Source organism: Danio rerio, chromosome 10, assembly GCF_049306965.1.
Source record: "Danio rerio strain Tuebingen ecotype United States chromosome 10, GRCz12tu, whole genome shotgun sequence".
In the NCBI taxonomy this organism is placed as follows: domain Eukaryota; kingdom Metazoa; phylum Chordata; class Actinopteri; order Cypriniformes; family Danionidae; genus Danio; species Danio rerio.
The window spans coordinates 8,565,113-8,588,754 of NC_133185.1; the positions used below are offsets into that span (position 1 = coordinate 8,565,113).

The 23,642-nt window shown below is 37.3% G+C and overlaps 1 protein-coding gene across 11 annotated transcripts in view; it reads right to left on the reverse strand.

Annotated features, from left to right (window-relative positions):
* Nucleotides 1-21,206, reverse strand: part of atp6v0a2a (ATPase H+ transporting V0 subunit a2a) — a 44,606-nt gene extending 23,400 nt beyond the window's left edge. For 4 of the 11 annotated variants that reach the window (XR_012386116.1, XR_012386114.1, XM_703033.10 and 1 more), the window contains exons 1-8: nucleotides 20,974-21,206; nucleotides 20,537-20,734; nucleotides 14,025-14,103; nucleotides 12,545-12,642; nucleotides 9,676-9,813; nucleotides 7,309-7,406; nucleotides 2,131-2,257; nucleotides 1,840-1,922 (exon numbers count right to left, since the gene is read on the reverse strand). Coding sequence is in view for 6 of the 11 variants with exons in the window: in XM_703033.10 (XP_708125.5) it covers nucleotides 1,840-1,922; nucleotides 2,131-2,257; nucleotides 7,309-7,406; nucleotides 9,676-9,813; nucleotides 12,545-12,642; nucleotides 14,025-14,103; nucleotides 20,537-20,653 (740 nt within the window). In the remaining 5 variants the exon portion in view is untranslated. Of the gene's footprint in view, nucleotides 1-1,839; nucleotides 1,923-2,130; nucleotides 2,258-7,308; nucleotides 7,407-9,675; nucleotides 9,814-12,544; nucleotides 12,643-14,024; nucleotides 14,104-20,536 lie in introns of all 11 variants that reach the window. The other 7 variants (XR_012386117.1, XR_012386113.1, XM_073914409.1 and 4 more) reach the window with 2 other exon arrangements.
* Nucleotides 21,207-23,642: the final 2,436 nt, after the last annotated feature.

Consider the following 23,642-nt stretch of genomic DNA (forward strand, 5'->3'; position numbering starts at 1 on the left):
CAAAACAATATATTAAATATTGTTCTTATTTATTTATTTTTAGCTTTTACAACTATCATGTTAATATTCATTTACAAATATTTCAAGTTAAAAAAATGTATAAAGTCTGTGTTGTCTTGAACAACCTTTAAAGGAATAGTTCACCCAAAAATGAAAATTCTGTCACCATTTAATCACCCTTCACTTGTTTTTTTTCTGTTGAATTCAAACATTGCATGCCAGCATTCTTCAAAATATCTTCTTTTGTTTGATAAACTTATACAGGTTTAAATCCACATGAGGGAGAATATATAATGGGGCCATTTACCTTTTTGGACTGTAAAAAATGCTTGGTTCCATACAATCCCTTCATGTTTTCCCAACACAAATCAATTAAGTTAACTTAATAATTATGATATTAACATAAACAATTAAGTTGTCCCTGAAAAAACCTAAGAATTGTGTTGTTTCAACTCTTTTTAAATAAGTAGTTTAAACAAGCAGGAAAAATGTGGGTAAACTGTGCTTTTTTAAACTTATTAAAGGTTTAAGAAACCCTGGAGTACTTTTTTTGAGACTTTAACAGATTTGTGTGTGTTGAGCATCATTTAAGACAATGTTAGCACCTGTCAGCTTTAATTGTGGGGAAAACTGGATAATTTTGAGCTTTTGTCAGCTAATTTCATCTTCCAGGTTTAAAATAATTTTGCTTGTGAAGTGATGATGATGCGTCGGTTTCTCAATATTACTCATGGCTGAGTTTTCTTATTCTATGAGAAGACCCTGCTGCTTAATTATTCATGACTGCACATGCTTTCCGATGACAGACTAATATGAGTAAACCAGAGACCTGCCAAGCTGTGAGACAGCACACGACATGCTTTATTTAGCCATTCATGAAGGGTCGTATGTGTCTGTTTCCATGATCCACGATTTGTTGCATGACTTTATCCACGATGCTGTGAGGGCCACTGATACAACCAACCTGTTTGTGTGCAGCAAGCATTTTTGTCGGGAGAGCTCAGGGCTTTACATTAAGGGTGCTTTCACACCTACACTTTTGTTTCGGAACGTATCTCGTTTGCCCAGTTAGCGCGGTTCGTTTGACATATGTGAACAGGGCAATCGCGTCTGTTCCGCGCCAAAGTAATCGCTCCGAGATCGCTTGAATGAGGTGGTCTCGGCTCGATTGAAACGAACCCTGGAGCGGTTCGATTACAGTGAGAAAGCGATGCGATCCGAGTGCGGTTATCACAGTGTTTTATATGTAATAGGCTTACAGCCATATGAAGAGAGAATTATGAGTATGGTGGGAAGTTTTGCGAGTCTCCGGATGCCCGCAAACGAGTGATGATCTCCGGGTAATCTCGCGTCTCCCTCCCGGTCCTCAAATAGGCATCGTCGCGCACCCTTCTCACCCCTCCCCACCGCATCTCTCCGCAGAGACTGGTCCAGAAACTGCTGGTCCAGTCGGGCCAGTAGAAAATGTCCTTAGCGTTGAACCCTGTTATATGAAATTACGAATAGCCTGCCATAGATGTCACAGCATTAAATTACTTACTGTATATTTCTTTTTGCATTTTAACTTTGTAAACATTAAAACCATGCGTCTCCTCACAGACTGTATTGGATTTTTTTTTTATCTTGAGCTCACTCTGCTCACAGCGCTCCATGCCCATCTCAGAAATTTATTTAAATAATTCTGTAGTAGACTTAAATGACTTTTTCATGACTTTTTAACATATTGTCATATTGTTGACTATGATCTGACAGCAAAAGGTTTCTGCAAGAACATGTTTTGTTTGAGCCTCTAAAAATTGAAATATGATGAATACTGTCTCCATTAAAGCCTTCACTCACCAGTCACAAATCTTTTGCACCTTCTGCCCAATCTGATCGCCCCAAAAGGAGATGAGAAACACCACATTCTTCCTGATCTCCCCCTGAAGCACACAAACACAACACAGAGCCTCTGTAAACAGAGCGAATCATCCATCTGAATACATTAACACGCTCTCGCTGCGGCAGAAGGCCATCATCTGAAACTGTGAAACAAACACACAGACGTGATTGAACCATGCGGCACATTCTGATAAACCAAATCACTTGAATGGCCAATCGAAAACATAATATTTTTAGAGGTTTGCCTACTGTGTCGAGATCAGCCAGGCTCTCGTCCACTTCTGCGTAGCTGAGAATGGTGTAACCTTTACAGACTCGCCACAGCATGCGTTCAAACGCCTCCACCTTCACCCGCTGGATCAATCCTGAGACAAACCTGCAGCACACACACAGGAAAAACAGTCAGAACACAAGCATCAGATGAAAACATGGAAGATCTTTGAAACCATGGACTAATGTTGTGAAGGTACTTCATACGATACTCTAAAAATATGTTACAATACAATACCTTAAAAAAGTACTGATATTTGATTAGTACTTTTCCCAATTGTGTCAAATATGTTTCTGATAAAATTTAGAAATCTTGCAACAGTGTTAGTTTAAATTATTATATTTAGGCATTTCTTAATCTGCTTATTTGACAGTGAGTTAAAAGCTCAAGCACAGCTTAAGATGATTTTTTTACTACTTTAAAAGTCCTGTCAGGGCAGTTGTTCAGATTTTCACGTGATGTGCCAAAATTTTCAGTGGCACAGGAATGAAAAATAAAACTAAAGGCTTTATAAAAAAATGTTTCGCACCATGTAATTCTTAGAGTACTGGAATAGTTAGCCCTTTTTAGTAGTGTTTTTTCCAGTAGCTACTACTTTATTTCTACCAAACAGCAGTGTAGCCTGACTATATAGAATAAGATTTACCACAGTTTGAAAAAGCATGGCTTTGAAACTGCTAAAATGTTCTGTCATACCATTCCTGCCGTACATGTAATTTGTTGTTTTTCTAAGTATCATCAAAGACAATTTTTTTTTTTGTAACAACAGTATTTCAGCAGCCCAAAATTTGTAAAACAAATCACTTAGGCACATACATTCAAGCGTGCTTAGACTTACATTAAATCTAAAGAAAAAAGATATCCAAAGATGCCTTTTCAAGTTATAAAGACACCTGTTTTTTTAAACTAATGAAGATAGCAGATTTCTTTATGCTTACTGTTCCAAAATATTTTAAACGTTTTATAAAATCAAATATATTTTGTGCAACGGGGAAATTTTGTTTTTGTTTTCACCCAGACATTTAACATATTTTAGAGCAGCAATCACAATTTTGTGATACCATGATATTTTTATCCAATGTTATCATACCGTCAGAATCCTATACCGGGCCTTGCCTAAGTTTGACAGTTGCTATATTCCTGCTATCTGAAGCAGACAGCACTTTCTTACAGTGTAAAATTTGACTTTAGGGCCGTACTTACACTAGGTACAGTTGCCTCGAACCGGGCCAAAGCACGCTTGTCCCCCCTCCCGTCTCCCCCGACGGCCCGCGCTCACACCATATCGGGCCTTGGCACGCTTACGTCATCGCTGCTGCTCTGTTTAGTGAGAAGCGATCTCTATGGCAAGCCTTTTTAGCATTTAAATCTTTGTTCTGACTCCATAAATATATTTAGAGATATCTCTAATTATATTTTGACTAGTCATAATTATAATTCCACTACTCAGAATGACAATTAGAGATATCTGCAATTACAATTGTACTAGTACGAAATCAGATTGGAGATATCTGCAAATATATTATGACTAGTCAAATTCCTCCATAGACTTCCATTGAAAAATATTTGCAGATATCTCTAAATGAGTTTTGATTAGTCACAATTGTAATTAGAGATATCTCCAAATGAATTTTGACTAGTAGCAATTGTAATTAGAGATATCTCTAACTGAGTTTTTACTAGTCATAATACATTTGGAGATATCTTTAATTCCTCATATTTAGAGATATTTACAAATATATTTGAAGATATCTCTAATTAATTTACTAATAGTCGAATTACAGTTGTAGATATCTTGAATTGGATTTTTGACTAGTCGAAATTCATTTGGAGATATCTCTAATTACAATTGTGACTAGTCAAAACACATTTAGAGATATCTGCAAATATTTTTCAATGGAAGTCAATGGAGGAATATGACTAATCATAATATATTTGCAGATATTTCCAATCTGACTAGTCGAATTATAATTATGACTAGTCAAAATATAATTAGAGATCTCTCTAAATATATTTATGGATAGTCAGAACAAGGTTTAAATGCTAAAACGGCTTGCCATACGCTCTCACCCAGTAGCACAGTGGAGATTTCTCTAGTTATATCCTTTCAGTCGTTTGTTATGCAGTGACATGCAGTCAAATATTTCGCCAAACAGTCCTTAGGGATGCGGTGACACACAGTCAGATATTTCGCCGGACAGATCCGCCACTTTTGACGCTTATAAACAATCATAAAGTTCTCATGCTGCAGGAATGAGGAGGTCTGCTGAAGCCGCGCAGCTGACGTGCAGTGAGGGGTTTGCGTCTTTAATAAACGACGGCAGTTTGCGATCACTGAACAGTAAGAATGATTAATAAATCCATATGAAACAACCCCTTAAAAGTCACATATCGCTTTCAGTTTCGGGCTTTGGCGCGTTTTGCACTCACACACAAGCGTACCGCTCCAAAGCCCAAGTGATCCGCGCTCAGGCACACCTCTTCCAACCGGGCCAGGGCCGGCCAAGTGAACCGTGCTTGAGCCCGATTCAGCGCACTCACACTTCTCAAACGATCCGGGAAACGGGTCTGGGCACGGTACGGATGGCATAGTGTGAGTAGGCCCTAGGTGTCATTCACACAGAAAGAATGCATTTTTAAATTCCAGTGGAAAACTTGGAGGCGGGGCAAGCGTTGTGAGCTTCTGTTTACAGTAGCAATTTGGCATGACAATTGTTTTACTGGACAAATTTAGACACAAAGTCATGTTATGTGGAAATGGCCCTTAAAAAGTGTAGTACACTACAGCCATCATTAGGTATATCACACATCTCACTGTTTTATGTTATTACGCCAATACAATCTTTCAAGTTGAAATTCAATCCATAAAGTACTCTAACAACTAGCAATTAACCTTATGTGAGAGCTTTAATATAATATAATACAAAAAATCTGTCAGTTTTTTTTGAGAAAATGTTCTGACTATTTTAACGATCTAGGCAGAGAGGCTGTAGGGCGCAAAAGCATTAGCATTGTCCGAATCTACTTTTGCGATTTTTAGGTTGGAAAAATAGGCTCTGCGCCGCAGCCCTTGGTCTAACAGGGTTGAGCTTATTCTCTTAGTGAAGTTTATTTATAGACAAATTTCGAGAGGATCACGTGCTTATGATTGTTCACAGCTGTTCTAACTTTAGCTAATGACTGATCTTCCTATCAGACGATCCTTAACTCACTATAAATAACCAGACTTTTCTTATCTCAATATCTTCGTCTTGAAGAAACCCCCCCACCCAACCGTACTTTCCCTCCTTTCAAACGGGCGTCACGGTGGCCAGCGATTAGCGCTGTTGCCTCACAGCAAAAATGCCCCTGGTTTAATTCCTTTCCAAACCAGACGGCATTTCTGTGCGGAGTTTGCTCGTTCTCCCCGTGGTCGCGTGGGTTTTCCCCGGGTCCTCCGGTTTCCTCCCACATTTTTAAAAAACAAACATTCTAAACAATTAATCCAAATACTTTAGCTAAACTCCGAGTACACCTTTCAGCATCCATATCTGACACTTAGCTACAACAAGCAAGAGGGGGAGTCATCGAGATCTACCTGAGCTCAAACTCCCCTCTCGCCTTGCAATGGGAGGGAGCCCAGGGCTCGAGGATCTTATAAGCTCAGGGCTCTCTCCCGGGACAGCACGCCAAACTAACTTTATTATCAATCATCAGCTTAGTGTGCACTCTTGAAAAGAGTTATAGGTGTGTTTGGGGATTAAACCAGTCGGAGTCTCATCTCCCATTCCCTTTAAGAGTCAGATGAGTCGCTCTATGGTGCATTTGCTATTTACGTGGTGGGCTTTGTAAGTGGAAAAACTGAACACTTTAAAACAGTTAAGAAAACAGTTAAATAGCATCTGCAGCATGAGGATAATGAGGCGCCTTCATTCAGCCTTTACTTTCAATTTCTCTATTTCGTGGATAAGGAAATGGTGTTGTATGCTCTCCACTGAAGACACCCATTAGCCTACATAATTAATTTCGCTTATTAAGCGCAAAGATTTGTGTTAAAACTATTTCTAAATTCAGTTCTTATTTCCAGCAAACAAATAAATGAACAATAATAACAAAGAGTGGTCAAAAGACTGAGTTATATCCAAACACACATGCTATTGCCTCATATGGTCTAAAACCTGACAGGTGGACAAATCTAAGCTTGTTTTTAATAAAACACAATTTAAATATGCATATAATAAATAATACTAATGATAATAATAACATTAGACAAAAGCAAATTGTCGTGAATAAACTAAAAAAAGCCCCCTGAGATAAACAAGGCATGAAGGCAGTGGCTTTTAAATTTATCTAGAATGAAATAATTTTTGTAATATTTTAATACTTTGATTCTTTTTCATTTGTAAAGATAATTGTGTATTGCTCTACATCCTACAAGTTTTAAGCAATGTTTAAGCGAGGCATCTTACATTTGTTGCCCTTTAGCTCTTGCCAGTCTGATATATTTGAATACAATAAAATATTTGTCTTTGACATCATAATTTCATTGTTTTAACTAGCAAATAGCTAAAACATCTCTCATTAAAGCTTATACCCTTACTTGTAAAGCTACTTTTTAGCAGAGTAGTTTCAGAATAGCTTCCTCAAAATGGATAACTTTTTTTTTATAAATGTCAGTATTAAAGATGAAACTACTAGCCTACCTTACATAAAGTCTGCAATTCATTCACTCATTTTCTTTTCGGCTTAGTCTCTTTATTCATCAGGGGTCGCCACAGCGGAATGTCTTTCCAGCTGCAACCCATAACTGGGAAACACTGATACACTCTCAATCACACATACACTATGGACAATTTAGCCTACCCAATTCACCTGTACCGCATGTCTTTGGACTTGTGGGGGAAACCAGAGCACCCAGAGGAAACCCACACGAACACGGGGAGAGCATGCAAACTCCACGCAGAAACGCTAACTGACCCAGCCGAGGCTTGAACCAGCAACCCTCTTGCTGTGAGGCGAACATGCTACCCACTGTGCTACTGTGCAGCCAAAAGTCAGTAACATAAATACAAATATTTAATATAAAAATACAACAGAACAAAATTTATAACAACCTTTTTTTAAGTGGGACAACACTAAAGTGTTTTATGAAGAATGAGAGTGTGTTTGTGACTCACCCGAGTTTGGCACCAAGTCTCTGCATACTGGTGCAGCCTGTCACCGATTCAGTCTCCAAAGACGGAAACTCTTCATACTGAGGGCCCAAGGCTTCATGCTAAACAAGACACACACATGCGGAGCAGTGAAATAAACCTATAATACTGCTTTCATTTTATTATTCTGTTTACTCTATTTACATTACAATGTGACATTGTGGTTTTTTGTTAGTAAAATATAATGCCCAGTAATGATAATTTATGTAATGATAGTTTATATAGCGGGGGAAAAAAACTGTTGACCATATTTAGCATTTTAGAATAATCTATTAAAAGATCATAGTGATCAAAGAATTTAAAATTAACTTTAACCTTTTCTTATAAACCTTCATACCTTGTCATTAACCCAATTCAAGTTTTTACTATGTTTAATCATTTTAAACATAATACACTTGATGTTTTATCACTTCATAATACTGGTGTTTAGCTTAAAGTGCCATAACTAGGTTAATTAGGCAAGTTAGGGTAATTAGGCAAGTCATCATATAACAGTAGCTTGTTCTGAAAGAAAACATATTGCTTAAGGGGGCTAATAATATTGTTTCCAAAATTTAAAACTGCTTTTATTCTAACCAAAATAAAACAAACAGACTTTCTCAAGAAGAAACAATATTATAGGAGATACTTTGATGTGCTCAATTAGGAAATATTTACAATACAGATACAAAAATGCAAAGTTTGTTGTTGTTATTATTATTATTATTATTATATTATTATTCTGATCATCAAGGTTTCAAGAAATTGATCATATTCTTTAAACGTAAGGGTTATTTTCAAAAATTTAAAAAGATAAAGAGACCATAAAATTTTTATTATCTCTGAATTTACTGCATTTACTATAGTAGGTTTGAGTTAAATGCTTTTTTATGTTTTATTCAATAAAAGTCTGTTAAATTGCCTTTTAAATATCAAATATATTAAAACAATATTTAAATATATAATAAATATTATATATACTATTTAAAAAAAAATTACATTTGTGCCAAAAAATAACATTCATTTTTCTTCAGCTTAGTCCCTTTACTTATCTGGGGTCACCACAGCGCAATGAACCACCAACTTAACCAGCATATGTTTTACACAGCGGATGCCCTTTCAGCCGCAAACCAGTACTGGGAAACACCTATACACACTCATTTACACACACATTCCTACACTATGGCCAATTTAGTTTATTCACTTCACCTATAGCGCATGTGTTTGGACTGTGGGGGAAACCGGAGCGCCCGGAGGAAATCCATGCAAACACAAGGAGAACATGAGTACTCCACACAGCAATGCCATTTGACCCAGCTCGAACCAGTGACCTGCTTGCTGTGAGGTGACGTTGCTAACTACTGAGCCGCCGCGCCACTAATTGGACATAATAACAAATTCTTTTATCAAGGTTATTCCTTCAAGTGTTTATATTTATTATTTGACTTTTGAAAGAATTTAAATTTGTACTTTGTTTTGCTAAAATAGATTTTTTTGACCATTTTAAGCTCTAAATGACAATTCTATCTTATATATAGAAGATATGTTGTGGGTAGTTTGTAAATCAAGACATAAGTTATGTTTTACTTGAGCACAAATCATTCATTCATTCATTTTCTTTTCCGCTTAGTCCTTTTATTAACACAGGGTCGCCACAGTGGAATGAACCGCCTAAACACAAATCTATAATTGTATATCCAGAGAAGCGGAGAATTTTTAAGTGGTCATTTTAATTTTCATAACTTTTCCATAGCTAATTCCCTAGTAGCAAAGAATTCTGGCCCAGATTTGGCATAAAGCTGGCACAGCAGGCATTCATCCGGCACTGGCATACAGCATGTGGGCCAAACATGGCCCGGGTTTGGCAGAGGTGGTACCGTCTTTAAGGCGGCACACAAGATTTGGGCCAGATGAAAAACGTAGCATTTGGCCCAGATTTAAAAATTTGATAAGTGGGCCATGTGAGTTTGGCCAGTCTTGACCCACATTTAAAATACACTAAAATCATTTTTGAGTAAAGAAAAAAAATTCTACCAATCAGGTCACTTTGAGAAAAAGCGTGCCCATAGTGTGCCTAAAGCGCATCACTCCATGGGACACACCAACCTATCTGGCCCAGTTATGAGTTATTAACTTGGCTGAGACTTGGCCCAGATATGGTCTGTGTTTGGCCCTTGTCTAGAAGCCAGATTTGGTCCAGTCATGTACCGTAATTCACTGCGGCATGTGGGCCAAGCAAAACCTGATTGTGTGGGCCAGAGCTGGGCCAGAGAAATTTTGCTATGTGGGAAGTTTTGCAGATCAGCTGCCACATTAGTGTGTGTTAATAACTGTTCGGTGTGATCATCGCACCCTGGAGCGGCTGTGCACGAATGAGCGTGTGATCCTCAGCATGTGTGTGTACTCCATCAGCTCCAGCAGGTTCCTCTGCAGCTTCTCTTTATTCTTGGCTACTTCACTGAGCTCCACCTCCAGCCTCTGCAGCTGCTCCTGAAAACACACCAGTAGCAAAACACATCAGACTTATACATTCAAGACCGATATACCACACTCAAACATCAATAAAACCCATACATGACTGGCCAAAACAATCACTTAACATGCTAACAGGTCATATTAAACTGGGATTTTATTGCTAAAAAAGCCACGCATGATTAATTCGCCACGCATAATCAATCCCCTGCCCCATTCGCAGAGGGCTTTCTCTTACCAAATTATACATTATACAATCAATCACTGTAGGCAACTTGACACGGTCAATTACCAACACTAGGTCTTGGCGCTGAAAACTGGAGCTCTAAAATACAATCAATTACCACAAACCACTGAGCACACAGCCATTAAGCCAGAAATATACACATTGTAATTGAATAAAACTGCATGGGAGGGAGTTTAATTCTCATTTAGGGGTGTAGAATCTTAGGCTGTGCTTACACGGGCACAAAAATACAATGTGCATTTAATTTTGACAAACATTAAGTTGTTTCTCACACGTTAAAGGGACAGTTCAGCCAAAATGGTCAATTCTGTCATTAGCCACTCACCCTCCACACTTCAAAACTTAAAGGAAATTAAAATATAGTTTATTAGATGTTAGTAGGAGTATTGTTAGTTATAAGGTTATCTATAAGTTAACGTGTTTCAAACCAGTGACAATATTTATGCTTAAAAGATATAAAACTGATATAAACATCTCCTCATTGTTCAGTTTCTCATCAAATCTTCTGACCAATCAAAAGCTCTAAAGTATCTGACATGTCCCGCCTCCTTTAAGACTCTTATCATTTGTTGCGCATTAGCTCAAACACTCTCATTGGCAGAAGTGTGATAAAACAAAAAGCTATTGGCTGTTTTTTAAAGGGGAGGAGCTACTCTATGTCCCACCGTCTCTTCATATTTCAGTTGAGATTATGTCAAAGAGCAAATAAAATGCACATTTCAAAGCACTCATGGGACCTTTAAAGAGTTATTTTCTCCCAAATATGATAAATGACTCGCTATTTACTCACCCTTCAAGTGGTTTCAAACCTTTATCTATTTCTTTCTTCTACTGAACACAAAAGAAGATATTTTGAAGAAAGCTCAAAACCTGTAACCATTGACTTCCATAGAAGAAAAAGCTTCACTTATAAGTTCTTACCAGCATTCTTTAAAATATTTCCTTTTGTGTACAATAGAGTAAAAAAACTCTTAAAGATTGAAAACAAGTGAAGGGTAAGTAAATAATGACAGAATTTTCAGTTTTGGGTGAACTATCCCAAGTGAACAAGCATTCGCAACCTTGAACGTAGAGAACGTACAGCAGAGCCAAGATACTGTTATTAAGAAAACTCAGCTCTGATTATTTGACACATTCAGTTTTGCAGGATGCTGACTCTAATTAGTTCAATGATAATTCAGTTAAAAAAGAATGTCATTATTGAAGTCCACTAAAGGAGGTTGTGCCTTCCCATTTATGGCTCCTAAACTCTGAAATAGTCTTCCTGTTAATGTCAGTGGCTCAGACACACTCTCTGTCAGTTTAAAACAAGATTAAAGACCTATGTTTATAGTAAATCATACACGCAATGCATACTGTAACTGTAGGATGTGTGAGTGTGCTCCATGCAGGTGAGTGGGTTTGACAAACCACCAATAGGACACACTCTTTCTGTCTACAAATACAAGCCACTTTGTTAGAAATACTTCTATGTTTTGTGTTTTTATATAACTACTATTTTTATTTTTAGCACTTAATTTTCACAATAACATTTAATATCTATTCAAATACATTATGAATAGCAGATATGCTAATTATTTATTTTGTTCTTTATTTCCACCTGGGGATGCCCATCCTGATGCACCATTCACACAGGGCGTCAGTGTCAACACTTCCCATTCACTTTGAATGGGTGATGTCAGGAGTTGCCGAATTGCATTGTGGATCCGTCAGCACCGCTTCAGTGGTGTTCCTCGCTGCAGAAGTTGGAAATTTCTTTATTTTTCAAGCGCCAACGAGCGCATCAGCCAATCAGATTGCTTTATAAAAATACACCAGCTCAGACAGTAGTCCATTGTGGACTAATTTCATTGGCTGACGCTGGTATGACGATTGCGTCAGCCCCAATTTCAGAGACGTCTTCTGTCAAGCGTTGACGCTGAAGCCCCATGTGAATCGGGCGTAAAGCCTTTAGAGATGTGCAGTGCCGCATGATAAAATCCAAGACCAATGAAGAGATGATGCTAACCATCGAGGACTTTGTTATCAAAAAATACACCTAATACACAAATACACCCCATTAAACATGTACATATGGACATCACTCATATACTGTATAACTGCAGGTTAACTATGTTTATATATAATAAATTTAACTGTTTAAAGCTACTAGTTCCTAGCTAATTAGTTAAAGTTATGGTAACTAATAATCTTAACTTTCATAAATTTTGTAAAGCTGTTTCAAAACAATAATTATTAGGAAAAGCGCTACACAATTTGACCTGAATTAAATTAAATTAAATAAAACGGAACTGTATTGAATTGAAGGACAGCATTACCAAAAAGGATTAGAAAAACAAAACATTGGAGAAATCGGACTGGGGACCAGGTTTGCTTTTTAAAACTTACAGTTTGCAGTTTTTGGCTTATTGAACAGGCCCATGCCAGTATTTACAGAAACTATGATTATAATATTTTTGCACAATCATCTGGTGTACAAAAACAGTACATTACAGCACCTACCATGATCTCCAAGACATTTTTGGGTGCAGGAGCAACAGGAGGAACTTCAGCCTCTGGCACAGCAATATTAGCCTTCCTAATTTCCCTCAGCAGATACCCTACAGGTGCAGGAAACAAAGAAGCTGATGTTTAAAAGCAGACCAATCACAGCAGAAGAGCTCAACTCAGAGCAGTCTGTCATAACGAAAAAGAATAGTGCTTGTTTCTTGCCTCACTCCAGAAAATAATACAATAAACTCTAGAAAAATGAAAGTTATGCTACTTTTGAGCTTCCAAAGCACATTTAAGTAAAACAAATGGAATATATATATCAAACTATAGAAAAGTTGTACCCTAACAATTATAACTATAAGATAGATTGCACCATAAATTGCTGGAAAACATTCACATCCACATAAACTATAAATCTGCCATTTTATGGACTACAGATCCAGTCATGCAACACACAAACACACACACTCACCTGCTCCAAGTCACCATTGGTTAGACACTCACAGCTGAAGCTGCATTTGGACTGACTATAAATACAGCACACTAACAAACAGTTGTTGCTGATTCTTGTTATACTTTTAGTGACATTACAACGCATTTCCTTTGCCTTGCTTTGCCGTGTTTTGATCCTCGCCTTGTTTATCTGTTTATTCCTGTCTGCTGCCTGCCTTCTGACCATCTACCTGTGTATTTGACTACGACTCTGGATTGCCTGAGTACATCTGTTTGCCCCTGTGTTGACCATGGCTTACCTGACCTTTAAACCTGCATTTGGATCCGCACCCCTGTTGTCAGCGTCACATCACTGTTACAGTAATATATTCTGTGTATATCTAATATGAATATATAAATACACACATGTAGATAATATTTAAAGAATAAAACAATATACATACTGATGTGTATTTATATTACAGGTTAGAGCTGTCTCCCTTTGAACTCTGCTCCTCATAACCTCATAACAACACTCCCCATAAACACTGCATTGTTTATTTAATATTTAATATTTGCACAATTAAAATTTACACATATTTATCGCACTACATTGCACTACTTCATCTTGAATTGTACAAACCCACTGTACAAATTTGTAATTAGGTTTATACCAATCTGCATACCTCTGATTATTAATAGCAACTAGTACATGTATGTTTGTCAATTGTTAATCTCCGTTCACAGCTAATTCAACCTGTATATAAAGTTCATAGTACATCCATCTGTAAATATCACTATAGTTTTTCTATAACTGCACTTTATAACTTATCTATTTCCTGCACTTGCTGCTATTGCACTCCTGGTTAGACCTGAATTGCATTCCGTTGCTTTGTATTTGTACATGTGTAATGACAATAAATTTAAATCTATATACATAAACAAACATACACAAACACATATATTATGTAAAGACAAACTCTTTATTTTGGTTGCCATTAATCTTCATCAATCGTTTGACAGCGTTAGAAAATAGGGCTCAATATAGATGTCTTACCCAGAATCCTCTCCATCTCCTCACATCTCTTGATTTCACTGACGAATCGGCGCTGGAAGGAGCTGACGCTGGGGTTGAGCTGCAAGATTATGATCAAATATTACAATCTAAATACAAGCAGACATGGCTGTGGGCACTGCAGTAATCCAATGAGACTTCAAACTAAAGCATTGGGCAATATGCATTATATCAAGTTAATCAGGCTAAATAAAATGGTTAAGTTCATTCATGAATCTGATCGATTGACGCTTAAAAAACATATGACATATGAAGAGATTTACATATATCACAAAATAAATATACTACATTTACAGAAACTATAAGCAATTAGGTTGCTGGTTTGAGTCCCTGCTGGGTCAGTTGGCATTTCTGTGTGGAGTTTGCCTATTCTCCCCGTGTTGGCGTAGGTTTCCTTCAGGTTCTCCAGTTTCCCCTACAGTCCAAAGACATGCGCTTTAGGTGAATTGGATAAGCTAAATTGGCTGTAGTGAATGTGTGTGATGTTTCCCGGTACTAGTTTGTTGCTGGAAGGGCATTCACTGTGTAAAACATGTGCTGCAAAAGTTGGCAGTTCATTCCGCTTTGGCGAACCCTGATGAATAAAGGGACTAAGTCAAAGGAAATTTAATAAATAAATTACACAAACTATCAGAAAAATCAGAGACTTTTGACGTAATATTTTTAAAAGTAAGAATCTTTTACATCATGTTACACAAGATTTAGGATAAGATAATTGCTCTAAATATATTTCTTATTCTTAAAATATATTATGTTTCTCTTCAGCATTGCTTTTTATATAAATTTTAGTTATATTTAGTTACTTCACCTTACTTTTTAGTTACTTTTCCATTTATTTTAAACTAACAGACAAATTTATTTATTTATTTAAACAAATAAAGCTGCATAAAGCTCACTCACTCACTACTCTTCGGCCTAGTGCCTGATTAATCAGGGGTCACCACTGCCAAATGAACTGCCCATTATTCTGGCATATATTTGTTGCAGCGGATGCCCTTCCAGTCGCAACCCAGCACTGGGAAACACCTATACACACTCATTCACACACACATTCCTACACTATGGCCAATTTAGTTTATTCACTTCACCTATAGCGCATGTGTTTGGACTGTGGGGAAAACCGGAGCGCCCGGAGGAAACCCACGTAAACACAAGGAGAACAAGAATACTCCACACAGCAATGGCATTTGACCCAGCCGGGGCTCGAACCAGTGACCTGTTTGCTGTGAGGTGACATTGCTAACTACTGAGCCACCGCACCGCCCAATTGGTCATAATACCAAATGCTTTTATCAAAGTTATTCCTCCAAGTATTTATATTTATTATTTGACTTTTGAAAGAATTTAAATTTGTACTTTGTTTCGCTTAAATAGATTTTTTATTCTTTTGACCATTTTAAGGTCTGAATGACAATTCTATCTCATATTTAGAAGATATGTTGTCGGTAGTTTGTAAAACAAGACATAACATTCTCACACACGTTGCTGAGTCGTGTTTGTTGTAAAGTGTTCTATTTTCTAGCATTGGAGTGTCTATTGTTCATGCCCTTTGATGCCTGCACCAACCTCTTTGCATGTGACCGACTACCCTTTTGGATTGCTCTTATGTTATCATTTGCTGCTACTTGGATTGTTTATGTGTGCTCAGTTTAATAAAGACACTACACGGTGGATCCTCAACTCTGTTGTCAGAATCGCTTTGTAAAACAAACACTCTCTCTCAAACACACAATCATACACTATGGCCAATTTCGTTAACCCAATTCCTGCATATCATCAAAATATTTTAATCATTCATGAACTTTTCTTTGGCTTAGTTTCTTTATTCATCAGGGGTCGCCAAAGTGGAAAGAAACCACCAGCTTGTCCAGCATATGTTTTACATACATATTACCAGCTGCAACATCCATACACACTCCCTGTATGCCTATGGACTGTGGGGGAAACCGGAGAACCTGGAGGAAAACCATGCCAACACGAGGAAAACATGCAGACTTCACACAAAATTGTCAACTGACCCAGCGGGGTTGCAAACCAGCAACCTTCTTGCTGTGAGGGGACAGTACTAACTACTGTGCCACTTAGTTGCCCCAAAATTATTTAATGAATAAATAAACCTGAACAAATTTGAAATGTCAACCACCCTTACTATTGGCAATCGGTAGGGCACACACATCTGTGACCAACATTTTCCCTATATTCATGCTTGTGTTAATGTCATACAACCTCAGGCTGAATAGAAAACACAGGCTTTTAACCAGCCTTGCCTTTTTTGAAGCAAGTAATTGATTCAACTCATCAGCCTTAACCAGGACATTAAACTAGCTGACACACATCGGCTTCCCTCTGTTTCCAGTCTAAATGTACTTACTTAACATGCACCTCAAAACACATTTAAAGGGACAGTTCACCCAAAATAAATATTCTGCCTTAATTTACTCTTGAATTTCTCCAAACCTGTTTGAGTTTTTTGTTGTTGTTGTTGTTCTGGTAAACACAAAAGAATATATGTATGAAGAATGTCAGAAACCTGTAACCACTGACTTGATTTTTTTTTTCAATGGATGTCAATGGTTACCGGCTTTTAACATTCTTCTAAATATATTTTTTGTGTTCAAAAGAAAAAAAAAACAACAATTGTAAATGGTTTGGAACAAGCTGTAATTTTTGTGTGAACTGTCCTTTTAATGAAATCCTTTTCACACCTATATAGTTAGCACATTTGGGCTGTACATGATTAATTTTTGCAGTAAATTCCCTTGTATATAGGCGATGGAGTGGCGCAGTAGGTAGTGTTGTTGCCTCATTGCAAGAAGGTCGCTGGTTCGAGCCTCGGCTGGGTCAGTTGGCGTTTCTGTGTAGAGTTTGCATGTTCTTTCTGCGTTTGCATGGGTTTCCTCTAGGTGCTCCGGTTTTCCCCCACAGTCCATAGACATTTGGTACAGGTGAATTTTGGAAGGCTAAATTATCCATAGTGTATGAGTGTAAATGAGTGTGTGTGTGTGTGTGGATGTTTCCCAGAGATGGGTTGCAGCTGGAAGGCATCCGCTGTGTAAAAAATGGACTGGATTAGTTGGTGGTTCATTCCGCTGTGACGACCCCAGATTATTAAAAAGACTAAGCCGACAAGAAAATGAATGAATGAATTCCCTTGTATGCTGTTTTATGTATAATTCTGTTCTCCCCTGTTTAATCAATAAAAAAACACATATGCCAAATAATGTTGATTCACTTAAATCAAAATGTGAGAATCCAGGTGGTGGATCTCAATCTACCTACACAGCATTTTTGGCATCAGGTGACTTGCATATGATGCCCCAGATATGCTGTTTTGATTGGCAAGCCAATTTAACATTTACGACATTACTGTAACACATTATTCACCTTATTCTCCGTCGATGAGCGGGCGCTGCCATTTGAATCTTTTTGGCTTGAGACTTCCGGTCTCATTCACTTACATTCATTTTTTGACGTTAAAAACTGCTCATTACGCTGCTTGATGTTGCAATTTGATATTTTCTTGTAATATTATTCTACTTGGTCTGTATAGTCATGCAAAAATTTGTTTGTAGAGCAAGTAGTTTTTCTGCCGTTTATTATTCCTAGTCATTTCTCCCATAGGCGACTGAATCAGAAGTTCTAAGACAATCGCGAAAACAGGCGCACTTCCGCATTTTAGAATAAGGTCAAAAGTATCTTATGCTACCATTAGTACATATTCATTACATATTAGCATGTTTTCTTTAGCTGCTAGACAAGTGTTTATTATTTACGTATTCATTCTTATTTATCAGATACCGATACTCAAACATTAGATACTTAGGATAACTGTCATGGCTCATTTTCACTGAATAGTATGGTTCAAGTTGCGAATGGTAGCAAAATAGCCCACCATACCACTTTTTAGGGAAAAAAAGTAAGATATCCAAAGTCATAAACCATACCTATAGAGTGATGTTGATTGCAACTTTCTGGTGTGCACCACATATAGCATGAAAGGGTGGTATTAGCAGAGGGAATGTAAGCCTGATCATTGTTTTTCATACTACATTGTACTGGGCTGAACTAAACTGAACCGAACTGCTCAGTGGAAATGAGCCATAAAACATTTAATAGCAATTAGTCAGTCAGTATACATGTATTTTATACTAAAGCCTATTTAATGAATGTTAATAGTTAATTTAGTTGGTTCTAGTAAATATTTTATGGTTGCAAGTCACATGACAAAGCCATTGTGATATCAACTCAAAGCATAACATCTAAAAATACGGAGAAGCAACTTATTAGCCACATATTAGTACCTAATGAATAAGAAATAGTATCTAATTTACATATACTAGTATGTAATTATATGTACTAAATAATATGTAAATAAATAAATAAGTACCAGAACAAAATAAATAACTGCTTGCTAATAAAAACTCAAAGCTGGAATAGACAAGTCAAAAATAGTTGATCCCTCAATAACAGGAATCATCAGAAGTCAATGACAATTTTATTAAATTTGTTAGTCGTAACTTTTACGTCTGTGATGGGAAATGATGAAATGGAGATCCAAATGCAGTCTAGTGCGTTTATTGTGAAGTGAAGAAAATCAGGAATGATATCATATTGAAAAAACATGACAAACAAAAACAAGCTAAAGAATAGCAAAACCAAACCTGGGCACACACAGACATCATGACTAAGAAAACTACTGACATTTTGGGCTGACAGAATCAGATATAAATACACAAAGAAACAACTAACTAAAGCTGACACAATTAATAACCAAGACAAGCAATAAAGAACAAAGGAGAACTAATGTGGAGTGTGACATGAATAATCCAAACTATAACAAAACACAGACGGGGTTTCACTAACAATAGCATTACTAGTAGGGCCAAACAGAATCTTTGGACATTTTTTGCTATTTCTACGCAGAATTGTGTTAAAAATCTGCGGATTTATGATGAATAATTTTGGGAGTATCATAACTAAAACCTTAATATAAGAAATAAAAAGTAATACCTTTTTATTTTTTATTTAATGTTTACAATGCAAATCCATTTAGATCCATTTTATTTGGTAAACAAAGCAAGTCTCTCATATAATATCTCTACTAAAAGACAGAAAATATTACTTTAAAAACTGTATTGTAAATAAATCATATGAATATTTTCATATTAGTCAATAATATTCCTGTAATTAATTGAAAAACTGAATAAATATACATTTACACAAGTAAATAAACAGAATCAATGAAGGGCAAAAATCTGCGGAATTGAGCGTGCACAGATTCTGTGTGGGCCTAATGACTAATGAAATAACTATTAGTAATGAAAAAGCACTGATATCTACTAGTAGTGTCTAATGAATAAACACTGTTGTGTAATAAATTAGTTAGCTAATTTGAATGGGGTAGAAGTCACCACCAATGAAAGTTCTGTCATCTTATAACCTCCTTTTATTTTTCCACAAACCTGTTTGAGTTTCATTCTTTGTGGAACCGAATAGAAGATATTTCGAAGAAAGCTGGAAACCTCTAACCATTTCCTTTTCCTACTATGGATGTCAACAATTACAGGTGTTCAGCTTTCTTTTGAATACAAAGGTTTTAATCACACTCATACACTACGGCCAATTTAGCTTATTCAATTTACCTATACCGCAAGTCTTTGGACTGTAGGGGAAGCCACGCCAACACAGGGAGAATATGCAAACTCCACACAGAAATGCCAAAAGACACAGCCGAAACTCGAAGCAGCGACCTTCTTGCTGTGAGGAGTCAAGACTAACCACTGAGCCATCGTATTGCCAAAACCAGCATCTACTGTAAAATTAAATAAGCTCATAAAAAGGGCAGGTTCTGTTGTGGGGTCTGCACTACCTACCATAGAAGAGATTGCACAGGATCGAATGCTGGACAAATTTGTTAGTATAATGAACCACGATAGTCATCCCCTTTATGATACAGTTCAAGCGTGTGCAAGCTCTTTTAGTACAAGATTAATTCAACCCCGGTGCTACAGAGAAAGATACAGGAAGTCTTTTTTACCAACAGTGATCAGATTGTATAACCAAAGTCATACCAGATGAATTGTGCTGAACTTGAATTAGATATTGGATATGTACAAGTGTTTACTCGTTGTTTTTGGAACCAAGGTGTGAAGTATGAATGTAATCTTATTATTGTTTTTATATGTATGTAACTTATTTATCTATTTTTAGTATGGAGAGCTCTGCTGTGACATGTGAATTTCCCTCCGGGGATTAATAAAGTCAAACTAACTAACTAACTAACTAAACATAGATACTAGCATCTATTAAAGAAGCACTGGTAGTTTTTTAAAACTAAAGCATAAGCTCCAACAGCTAATAATAAACAAGTTAATGGAAAATGTATAGGCCTATCTCTGAAAAAAAAAAAAAAAAAAAAAAACACGGTTTAGATTGAGTGTTACTACGTCTTGCCATAGTAGTCTAGTTTTGAATGCTCTTGAGTGCAAACTTACATCTCGAAATTCGACCAGTCCCATCTCCCCCAGCTCGCTGATGCAGGCGTACGCCGAGCCGGACTGCAGGAACAGCTGCGCCAAGCACATCTCCTCACTCCGAAACCCCGAGCCCATCTTCCCTCTCCTCTCCCGGACACCCGGATCACCCAATCCGCCTCTGGCCTTCGAGATTCACTCCGACACAGCACGAGCAACCTGCCTCATCAAGTGTGCGACACAAGCCGCATTCAACATCCGCGCATTAAGACTAAAGTTGACCTGCTGAAGCGTGCATTAAAGATGCATGCCTAAATAAACCGGGCTTAAACTGCACCGAAAACGATTAACCCACAAATCCTATTTTTAGCAACCTACTTAGTATTCTTAGCATGCTCGTGTAAATTGTGACTGTATTATAAAAATGAACTGCTGGTTTAATATTCGCGTAGTCTTACCTCTAGCTGGCTGGACAATAATAATCGATAGGCGTCTGTACCTTTAATTGCCGCCTTGCCATTGAAACGACAGAAATAGCGCAGGATTTATAGAGATGATGAAGAAGTGTTGACGAACCAACACCTTAACGCTATTCTAGCCTTGAAAACGTGCCTGTATAAAAGATGCCTTATGTTTAAGTTAATCGCATAAAAAGATCACTCCCGTTATGCACGAGCTCTGCCGGTGTTACAGATTGCGCCCAAGGGTTGCCAAGTACTTTGTTAGAAACGCCCCCTTTCATATGTTTAACTTAGAAAGCGATCACTTGTGATTGTGGATGTATGTCATACATAGACTGTGTAGAACTGTAAAAGTGTGCCTAAATTAATCTAAATAAATTTACAGCCTCGTGTATTTACAGTGTATAATTATAGCTATCAATTCTTCAGCTTTTAGGTATCTTTTACGCCTTAATCAGTTGTACTACTTATAAAATATTTTACATGACAAGAACAATTCTACAAACTGGGTGGCGCGGTGGGTAGGACGTTTGACTCGCAGCAAGAAGGTCGCTGGTTTGAGTTCCTGCGGAGTCAGTTGGCATTTCTGTGTGGAGTTTGCATATTCTCCCCGTGTTCGTGTGGGTTTCATCCGGGTGCTTCAGTTTCCCCCACAGTCCAAAGGCATGTGGAACAGGTGAATTGGGTGTGCTAAAATTGACCGTAGTGTATGAGTGTGTGTGGATGTTTCCAGGGATGGGTTGTGGCTGGAAGGGCATCCACTGCGTAAAACAAATGCTGGATAAATTGGAGGTTCATTCTGCTGTGGTAACCCCAGATTAGTAAAGGGACTAAGCTGGAAAAAAAAAGAATGCTACAAACCTATAGCAATCTCATATGATGCAAATATTTTAGCTGTTTAAAGGTTCACTTAGTTTCTTTGTAATAAAAAAATAAATACAAATTAATAATGTAAAAATAGCTTTAAATGCTAGAAATGTAAATTAGTACATGTATATGGCAACAATAATATTCAAATGTATGTACACTTCTGATTTCTTGAGTGCTTAGAAAGCAGAAACAAGGTTTTTTTTTATCTGCAATCTGGCAACCACATCAGTATTTAATATATTCTGTGCCGTATTCTTCCAGACCACGGGCAGACCATCTGCCTGTCCTTTGTTTAAAAGCCTGAAAATCAGCAGATTTCAAGCGCAAAACAAATCTGTATAGTTCTCAAATAATAACTAACTAAATGTATTAATTAATTAATTAATTAATAATTAGGTAGTAATAACGATGTAATGGCCCTGATGTGACAGTGACATCATTCAGCCTAGTCCTCACCTCATTGTGCATTCATATAGTTCAACACAAATGAATTGACACTATTCATTTTCAGAAAAGCAAAGTAACTTTTCTTTTTTTAAAAGCAAACCCAGAACTCAACAATAAAAGATGCAAATAATTTATTTTGAAAAAATGTTGGAAACTGGCAGCAACTAACTTTAGTATTTTCTTTTTCCCACCAGTTCCCAATAGTCTTCAAAATACATTCTTTTGTGTTTAACCATCCCTAATAATGTGCAAAAATAATTTACAAATGATAAAACTAATATTTTACCCACAGGCCACTTTATTAGGTCCAACTGCTTGTTAACACAAACCTCTGAGCAGTCAATCATATGCCAACAACTTAATGTATTTAGGCATGTAGACATGGTCAAGATGATCTGATGCAGTTCAAATCGAGCATCAGAATGGGGAATTTAAGTGCCTTAACAGATTTAAGTGACGTTAAACATGGCATGGTTGTTGTGCCAGAAAGGCTGGTCTGAGTATTTCCGAAACTGCTGATCTACTGGGATTTTTATGCACAACCATCTCTAGGGTTTACAGAGAATGGTCTGAAAAAGAGAAAATATCCAGTGAGTGGCAGTTCTGTTGGCGCAAAAGCCTTATTGTGATGCCAGAGGTCAGAAAAGAAAAGGGACTGGTCTGAGCTGATAGAAAGACAACAGTAACTCAAATTACAACTCGTTACAACCGAGTTATGCAGAAGAGCATCCCTGAACGCACAACACGTCCAACCTTGAGGTGGATGAACTACAGCAGCAGAAGACCACACCGGTTGTCACTCCTGTCAGCTAACGACAAGAAACTGAGAATACAATTCGCACAGGCTCACCAAAATTGGACAATAGAAGATTGGAAAAGTTGTCTGGTCTGATATGTCTCTATGATTGCTGCAACATTCGGATGGTAGGGTCAGAATTTGGCATCAAGAAAATGAAAGCATGTATCCATCCTGCCTTGCATCAACGGTTCAGGCTGCTGGTGGTGTGGGGGATATTTTCTTGGCACACGTTGGGCCCATTAGTACCAATTGAGCATCGTGTCAACAACACAGCCTACCCGAGTATCGTTGCTGACCATGTACACCCCTTCATGACCACAGCATACCCATCTTCTGATGACTACCTCTATCAGGATAACTGCATGATTCTATCATGTCAATATGGACTAAAATCTCTGAGGAATATTTCCAGTACCTTGATAAATCTATGCCATGAAGGACTAAGGCAGTTCTGAATGCAAAAAGGGGTCCAACCCAGTACTAGTAAGGTGTACCTAATAAAATGGCCAATGCGTGTAGAGCCATCAAGTCACTGGATCATTCAATCAAA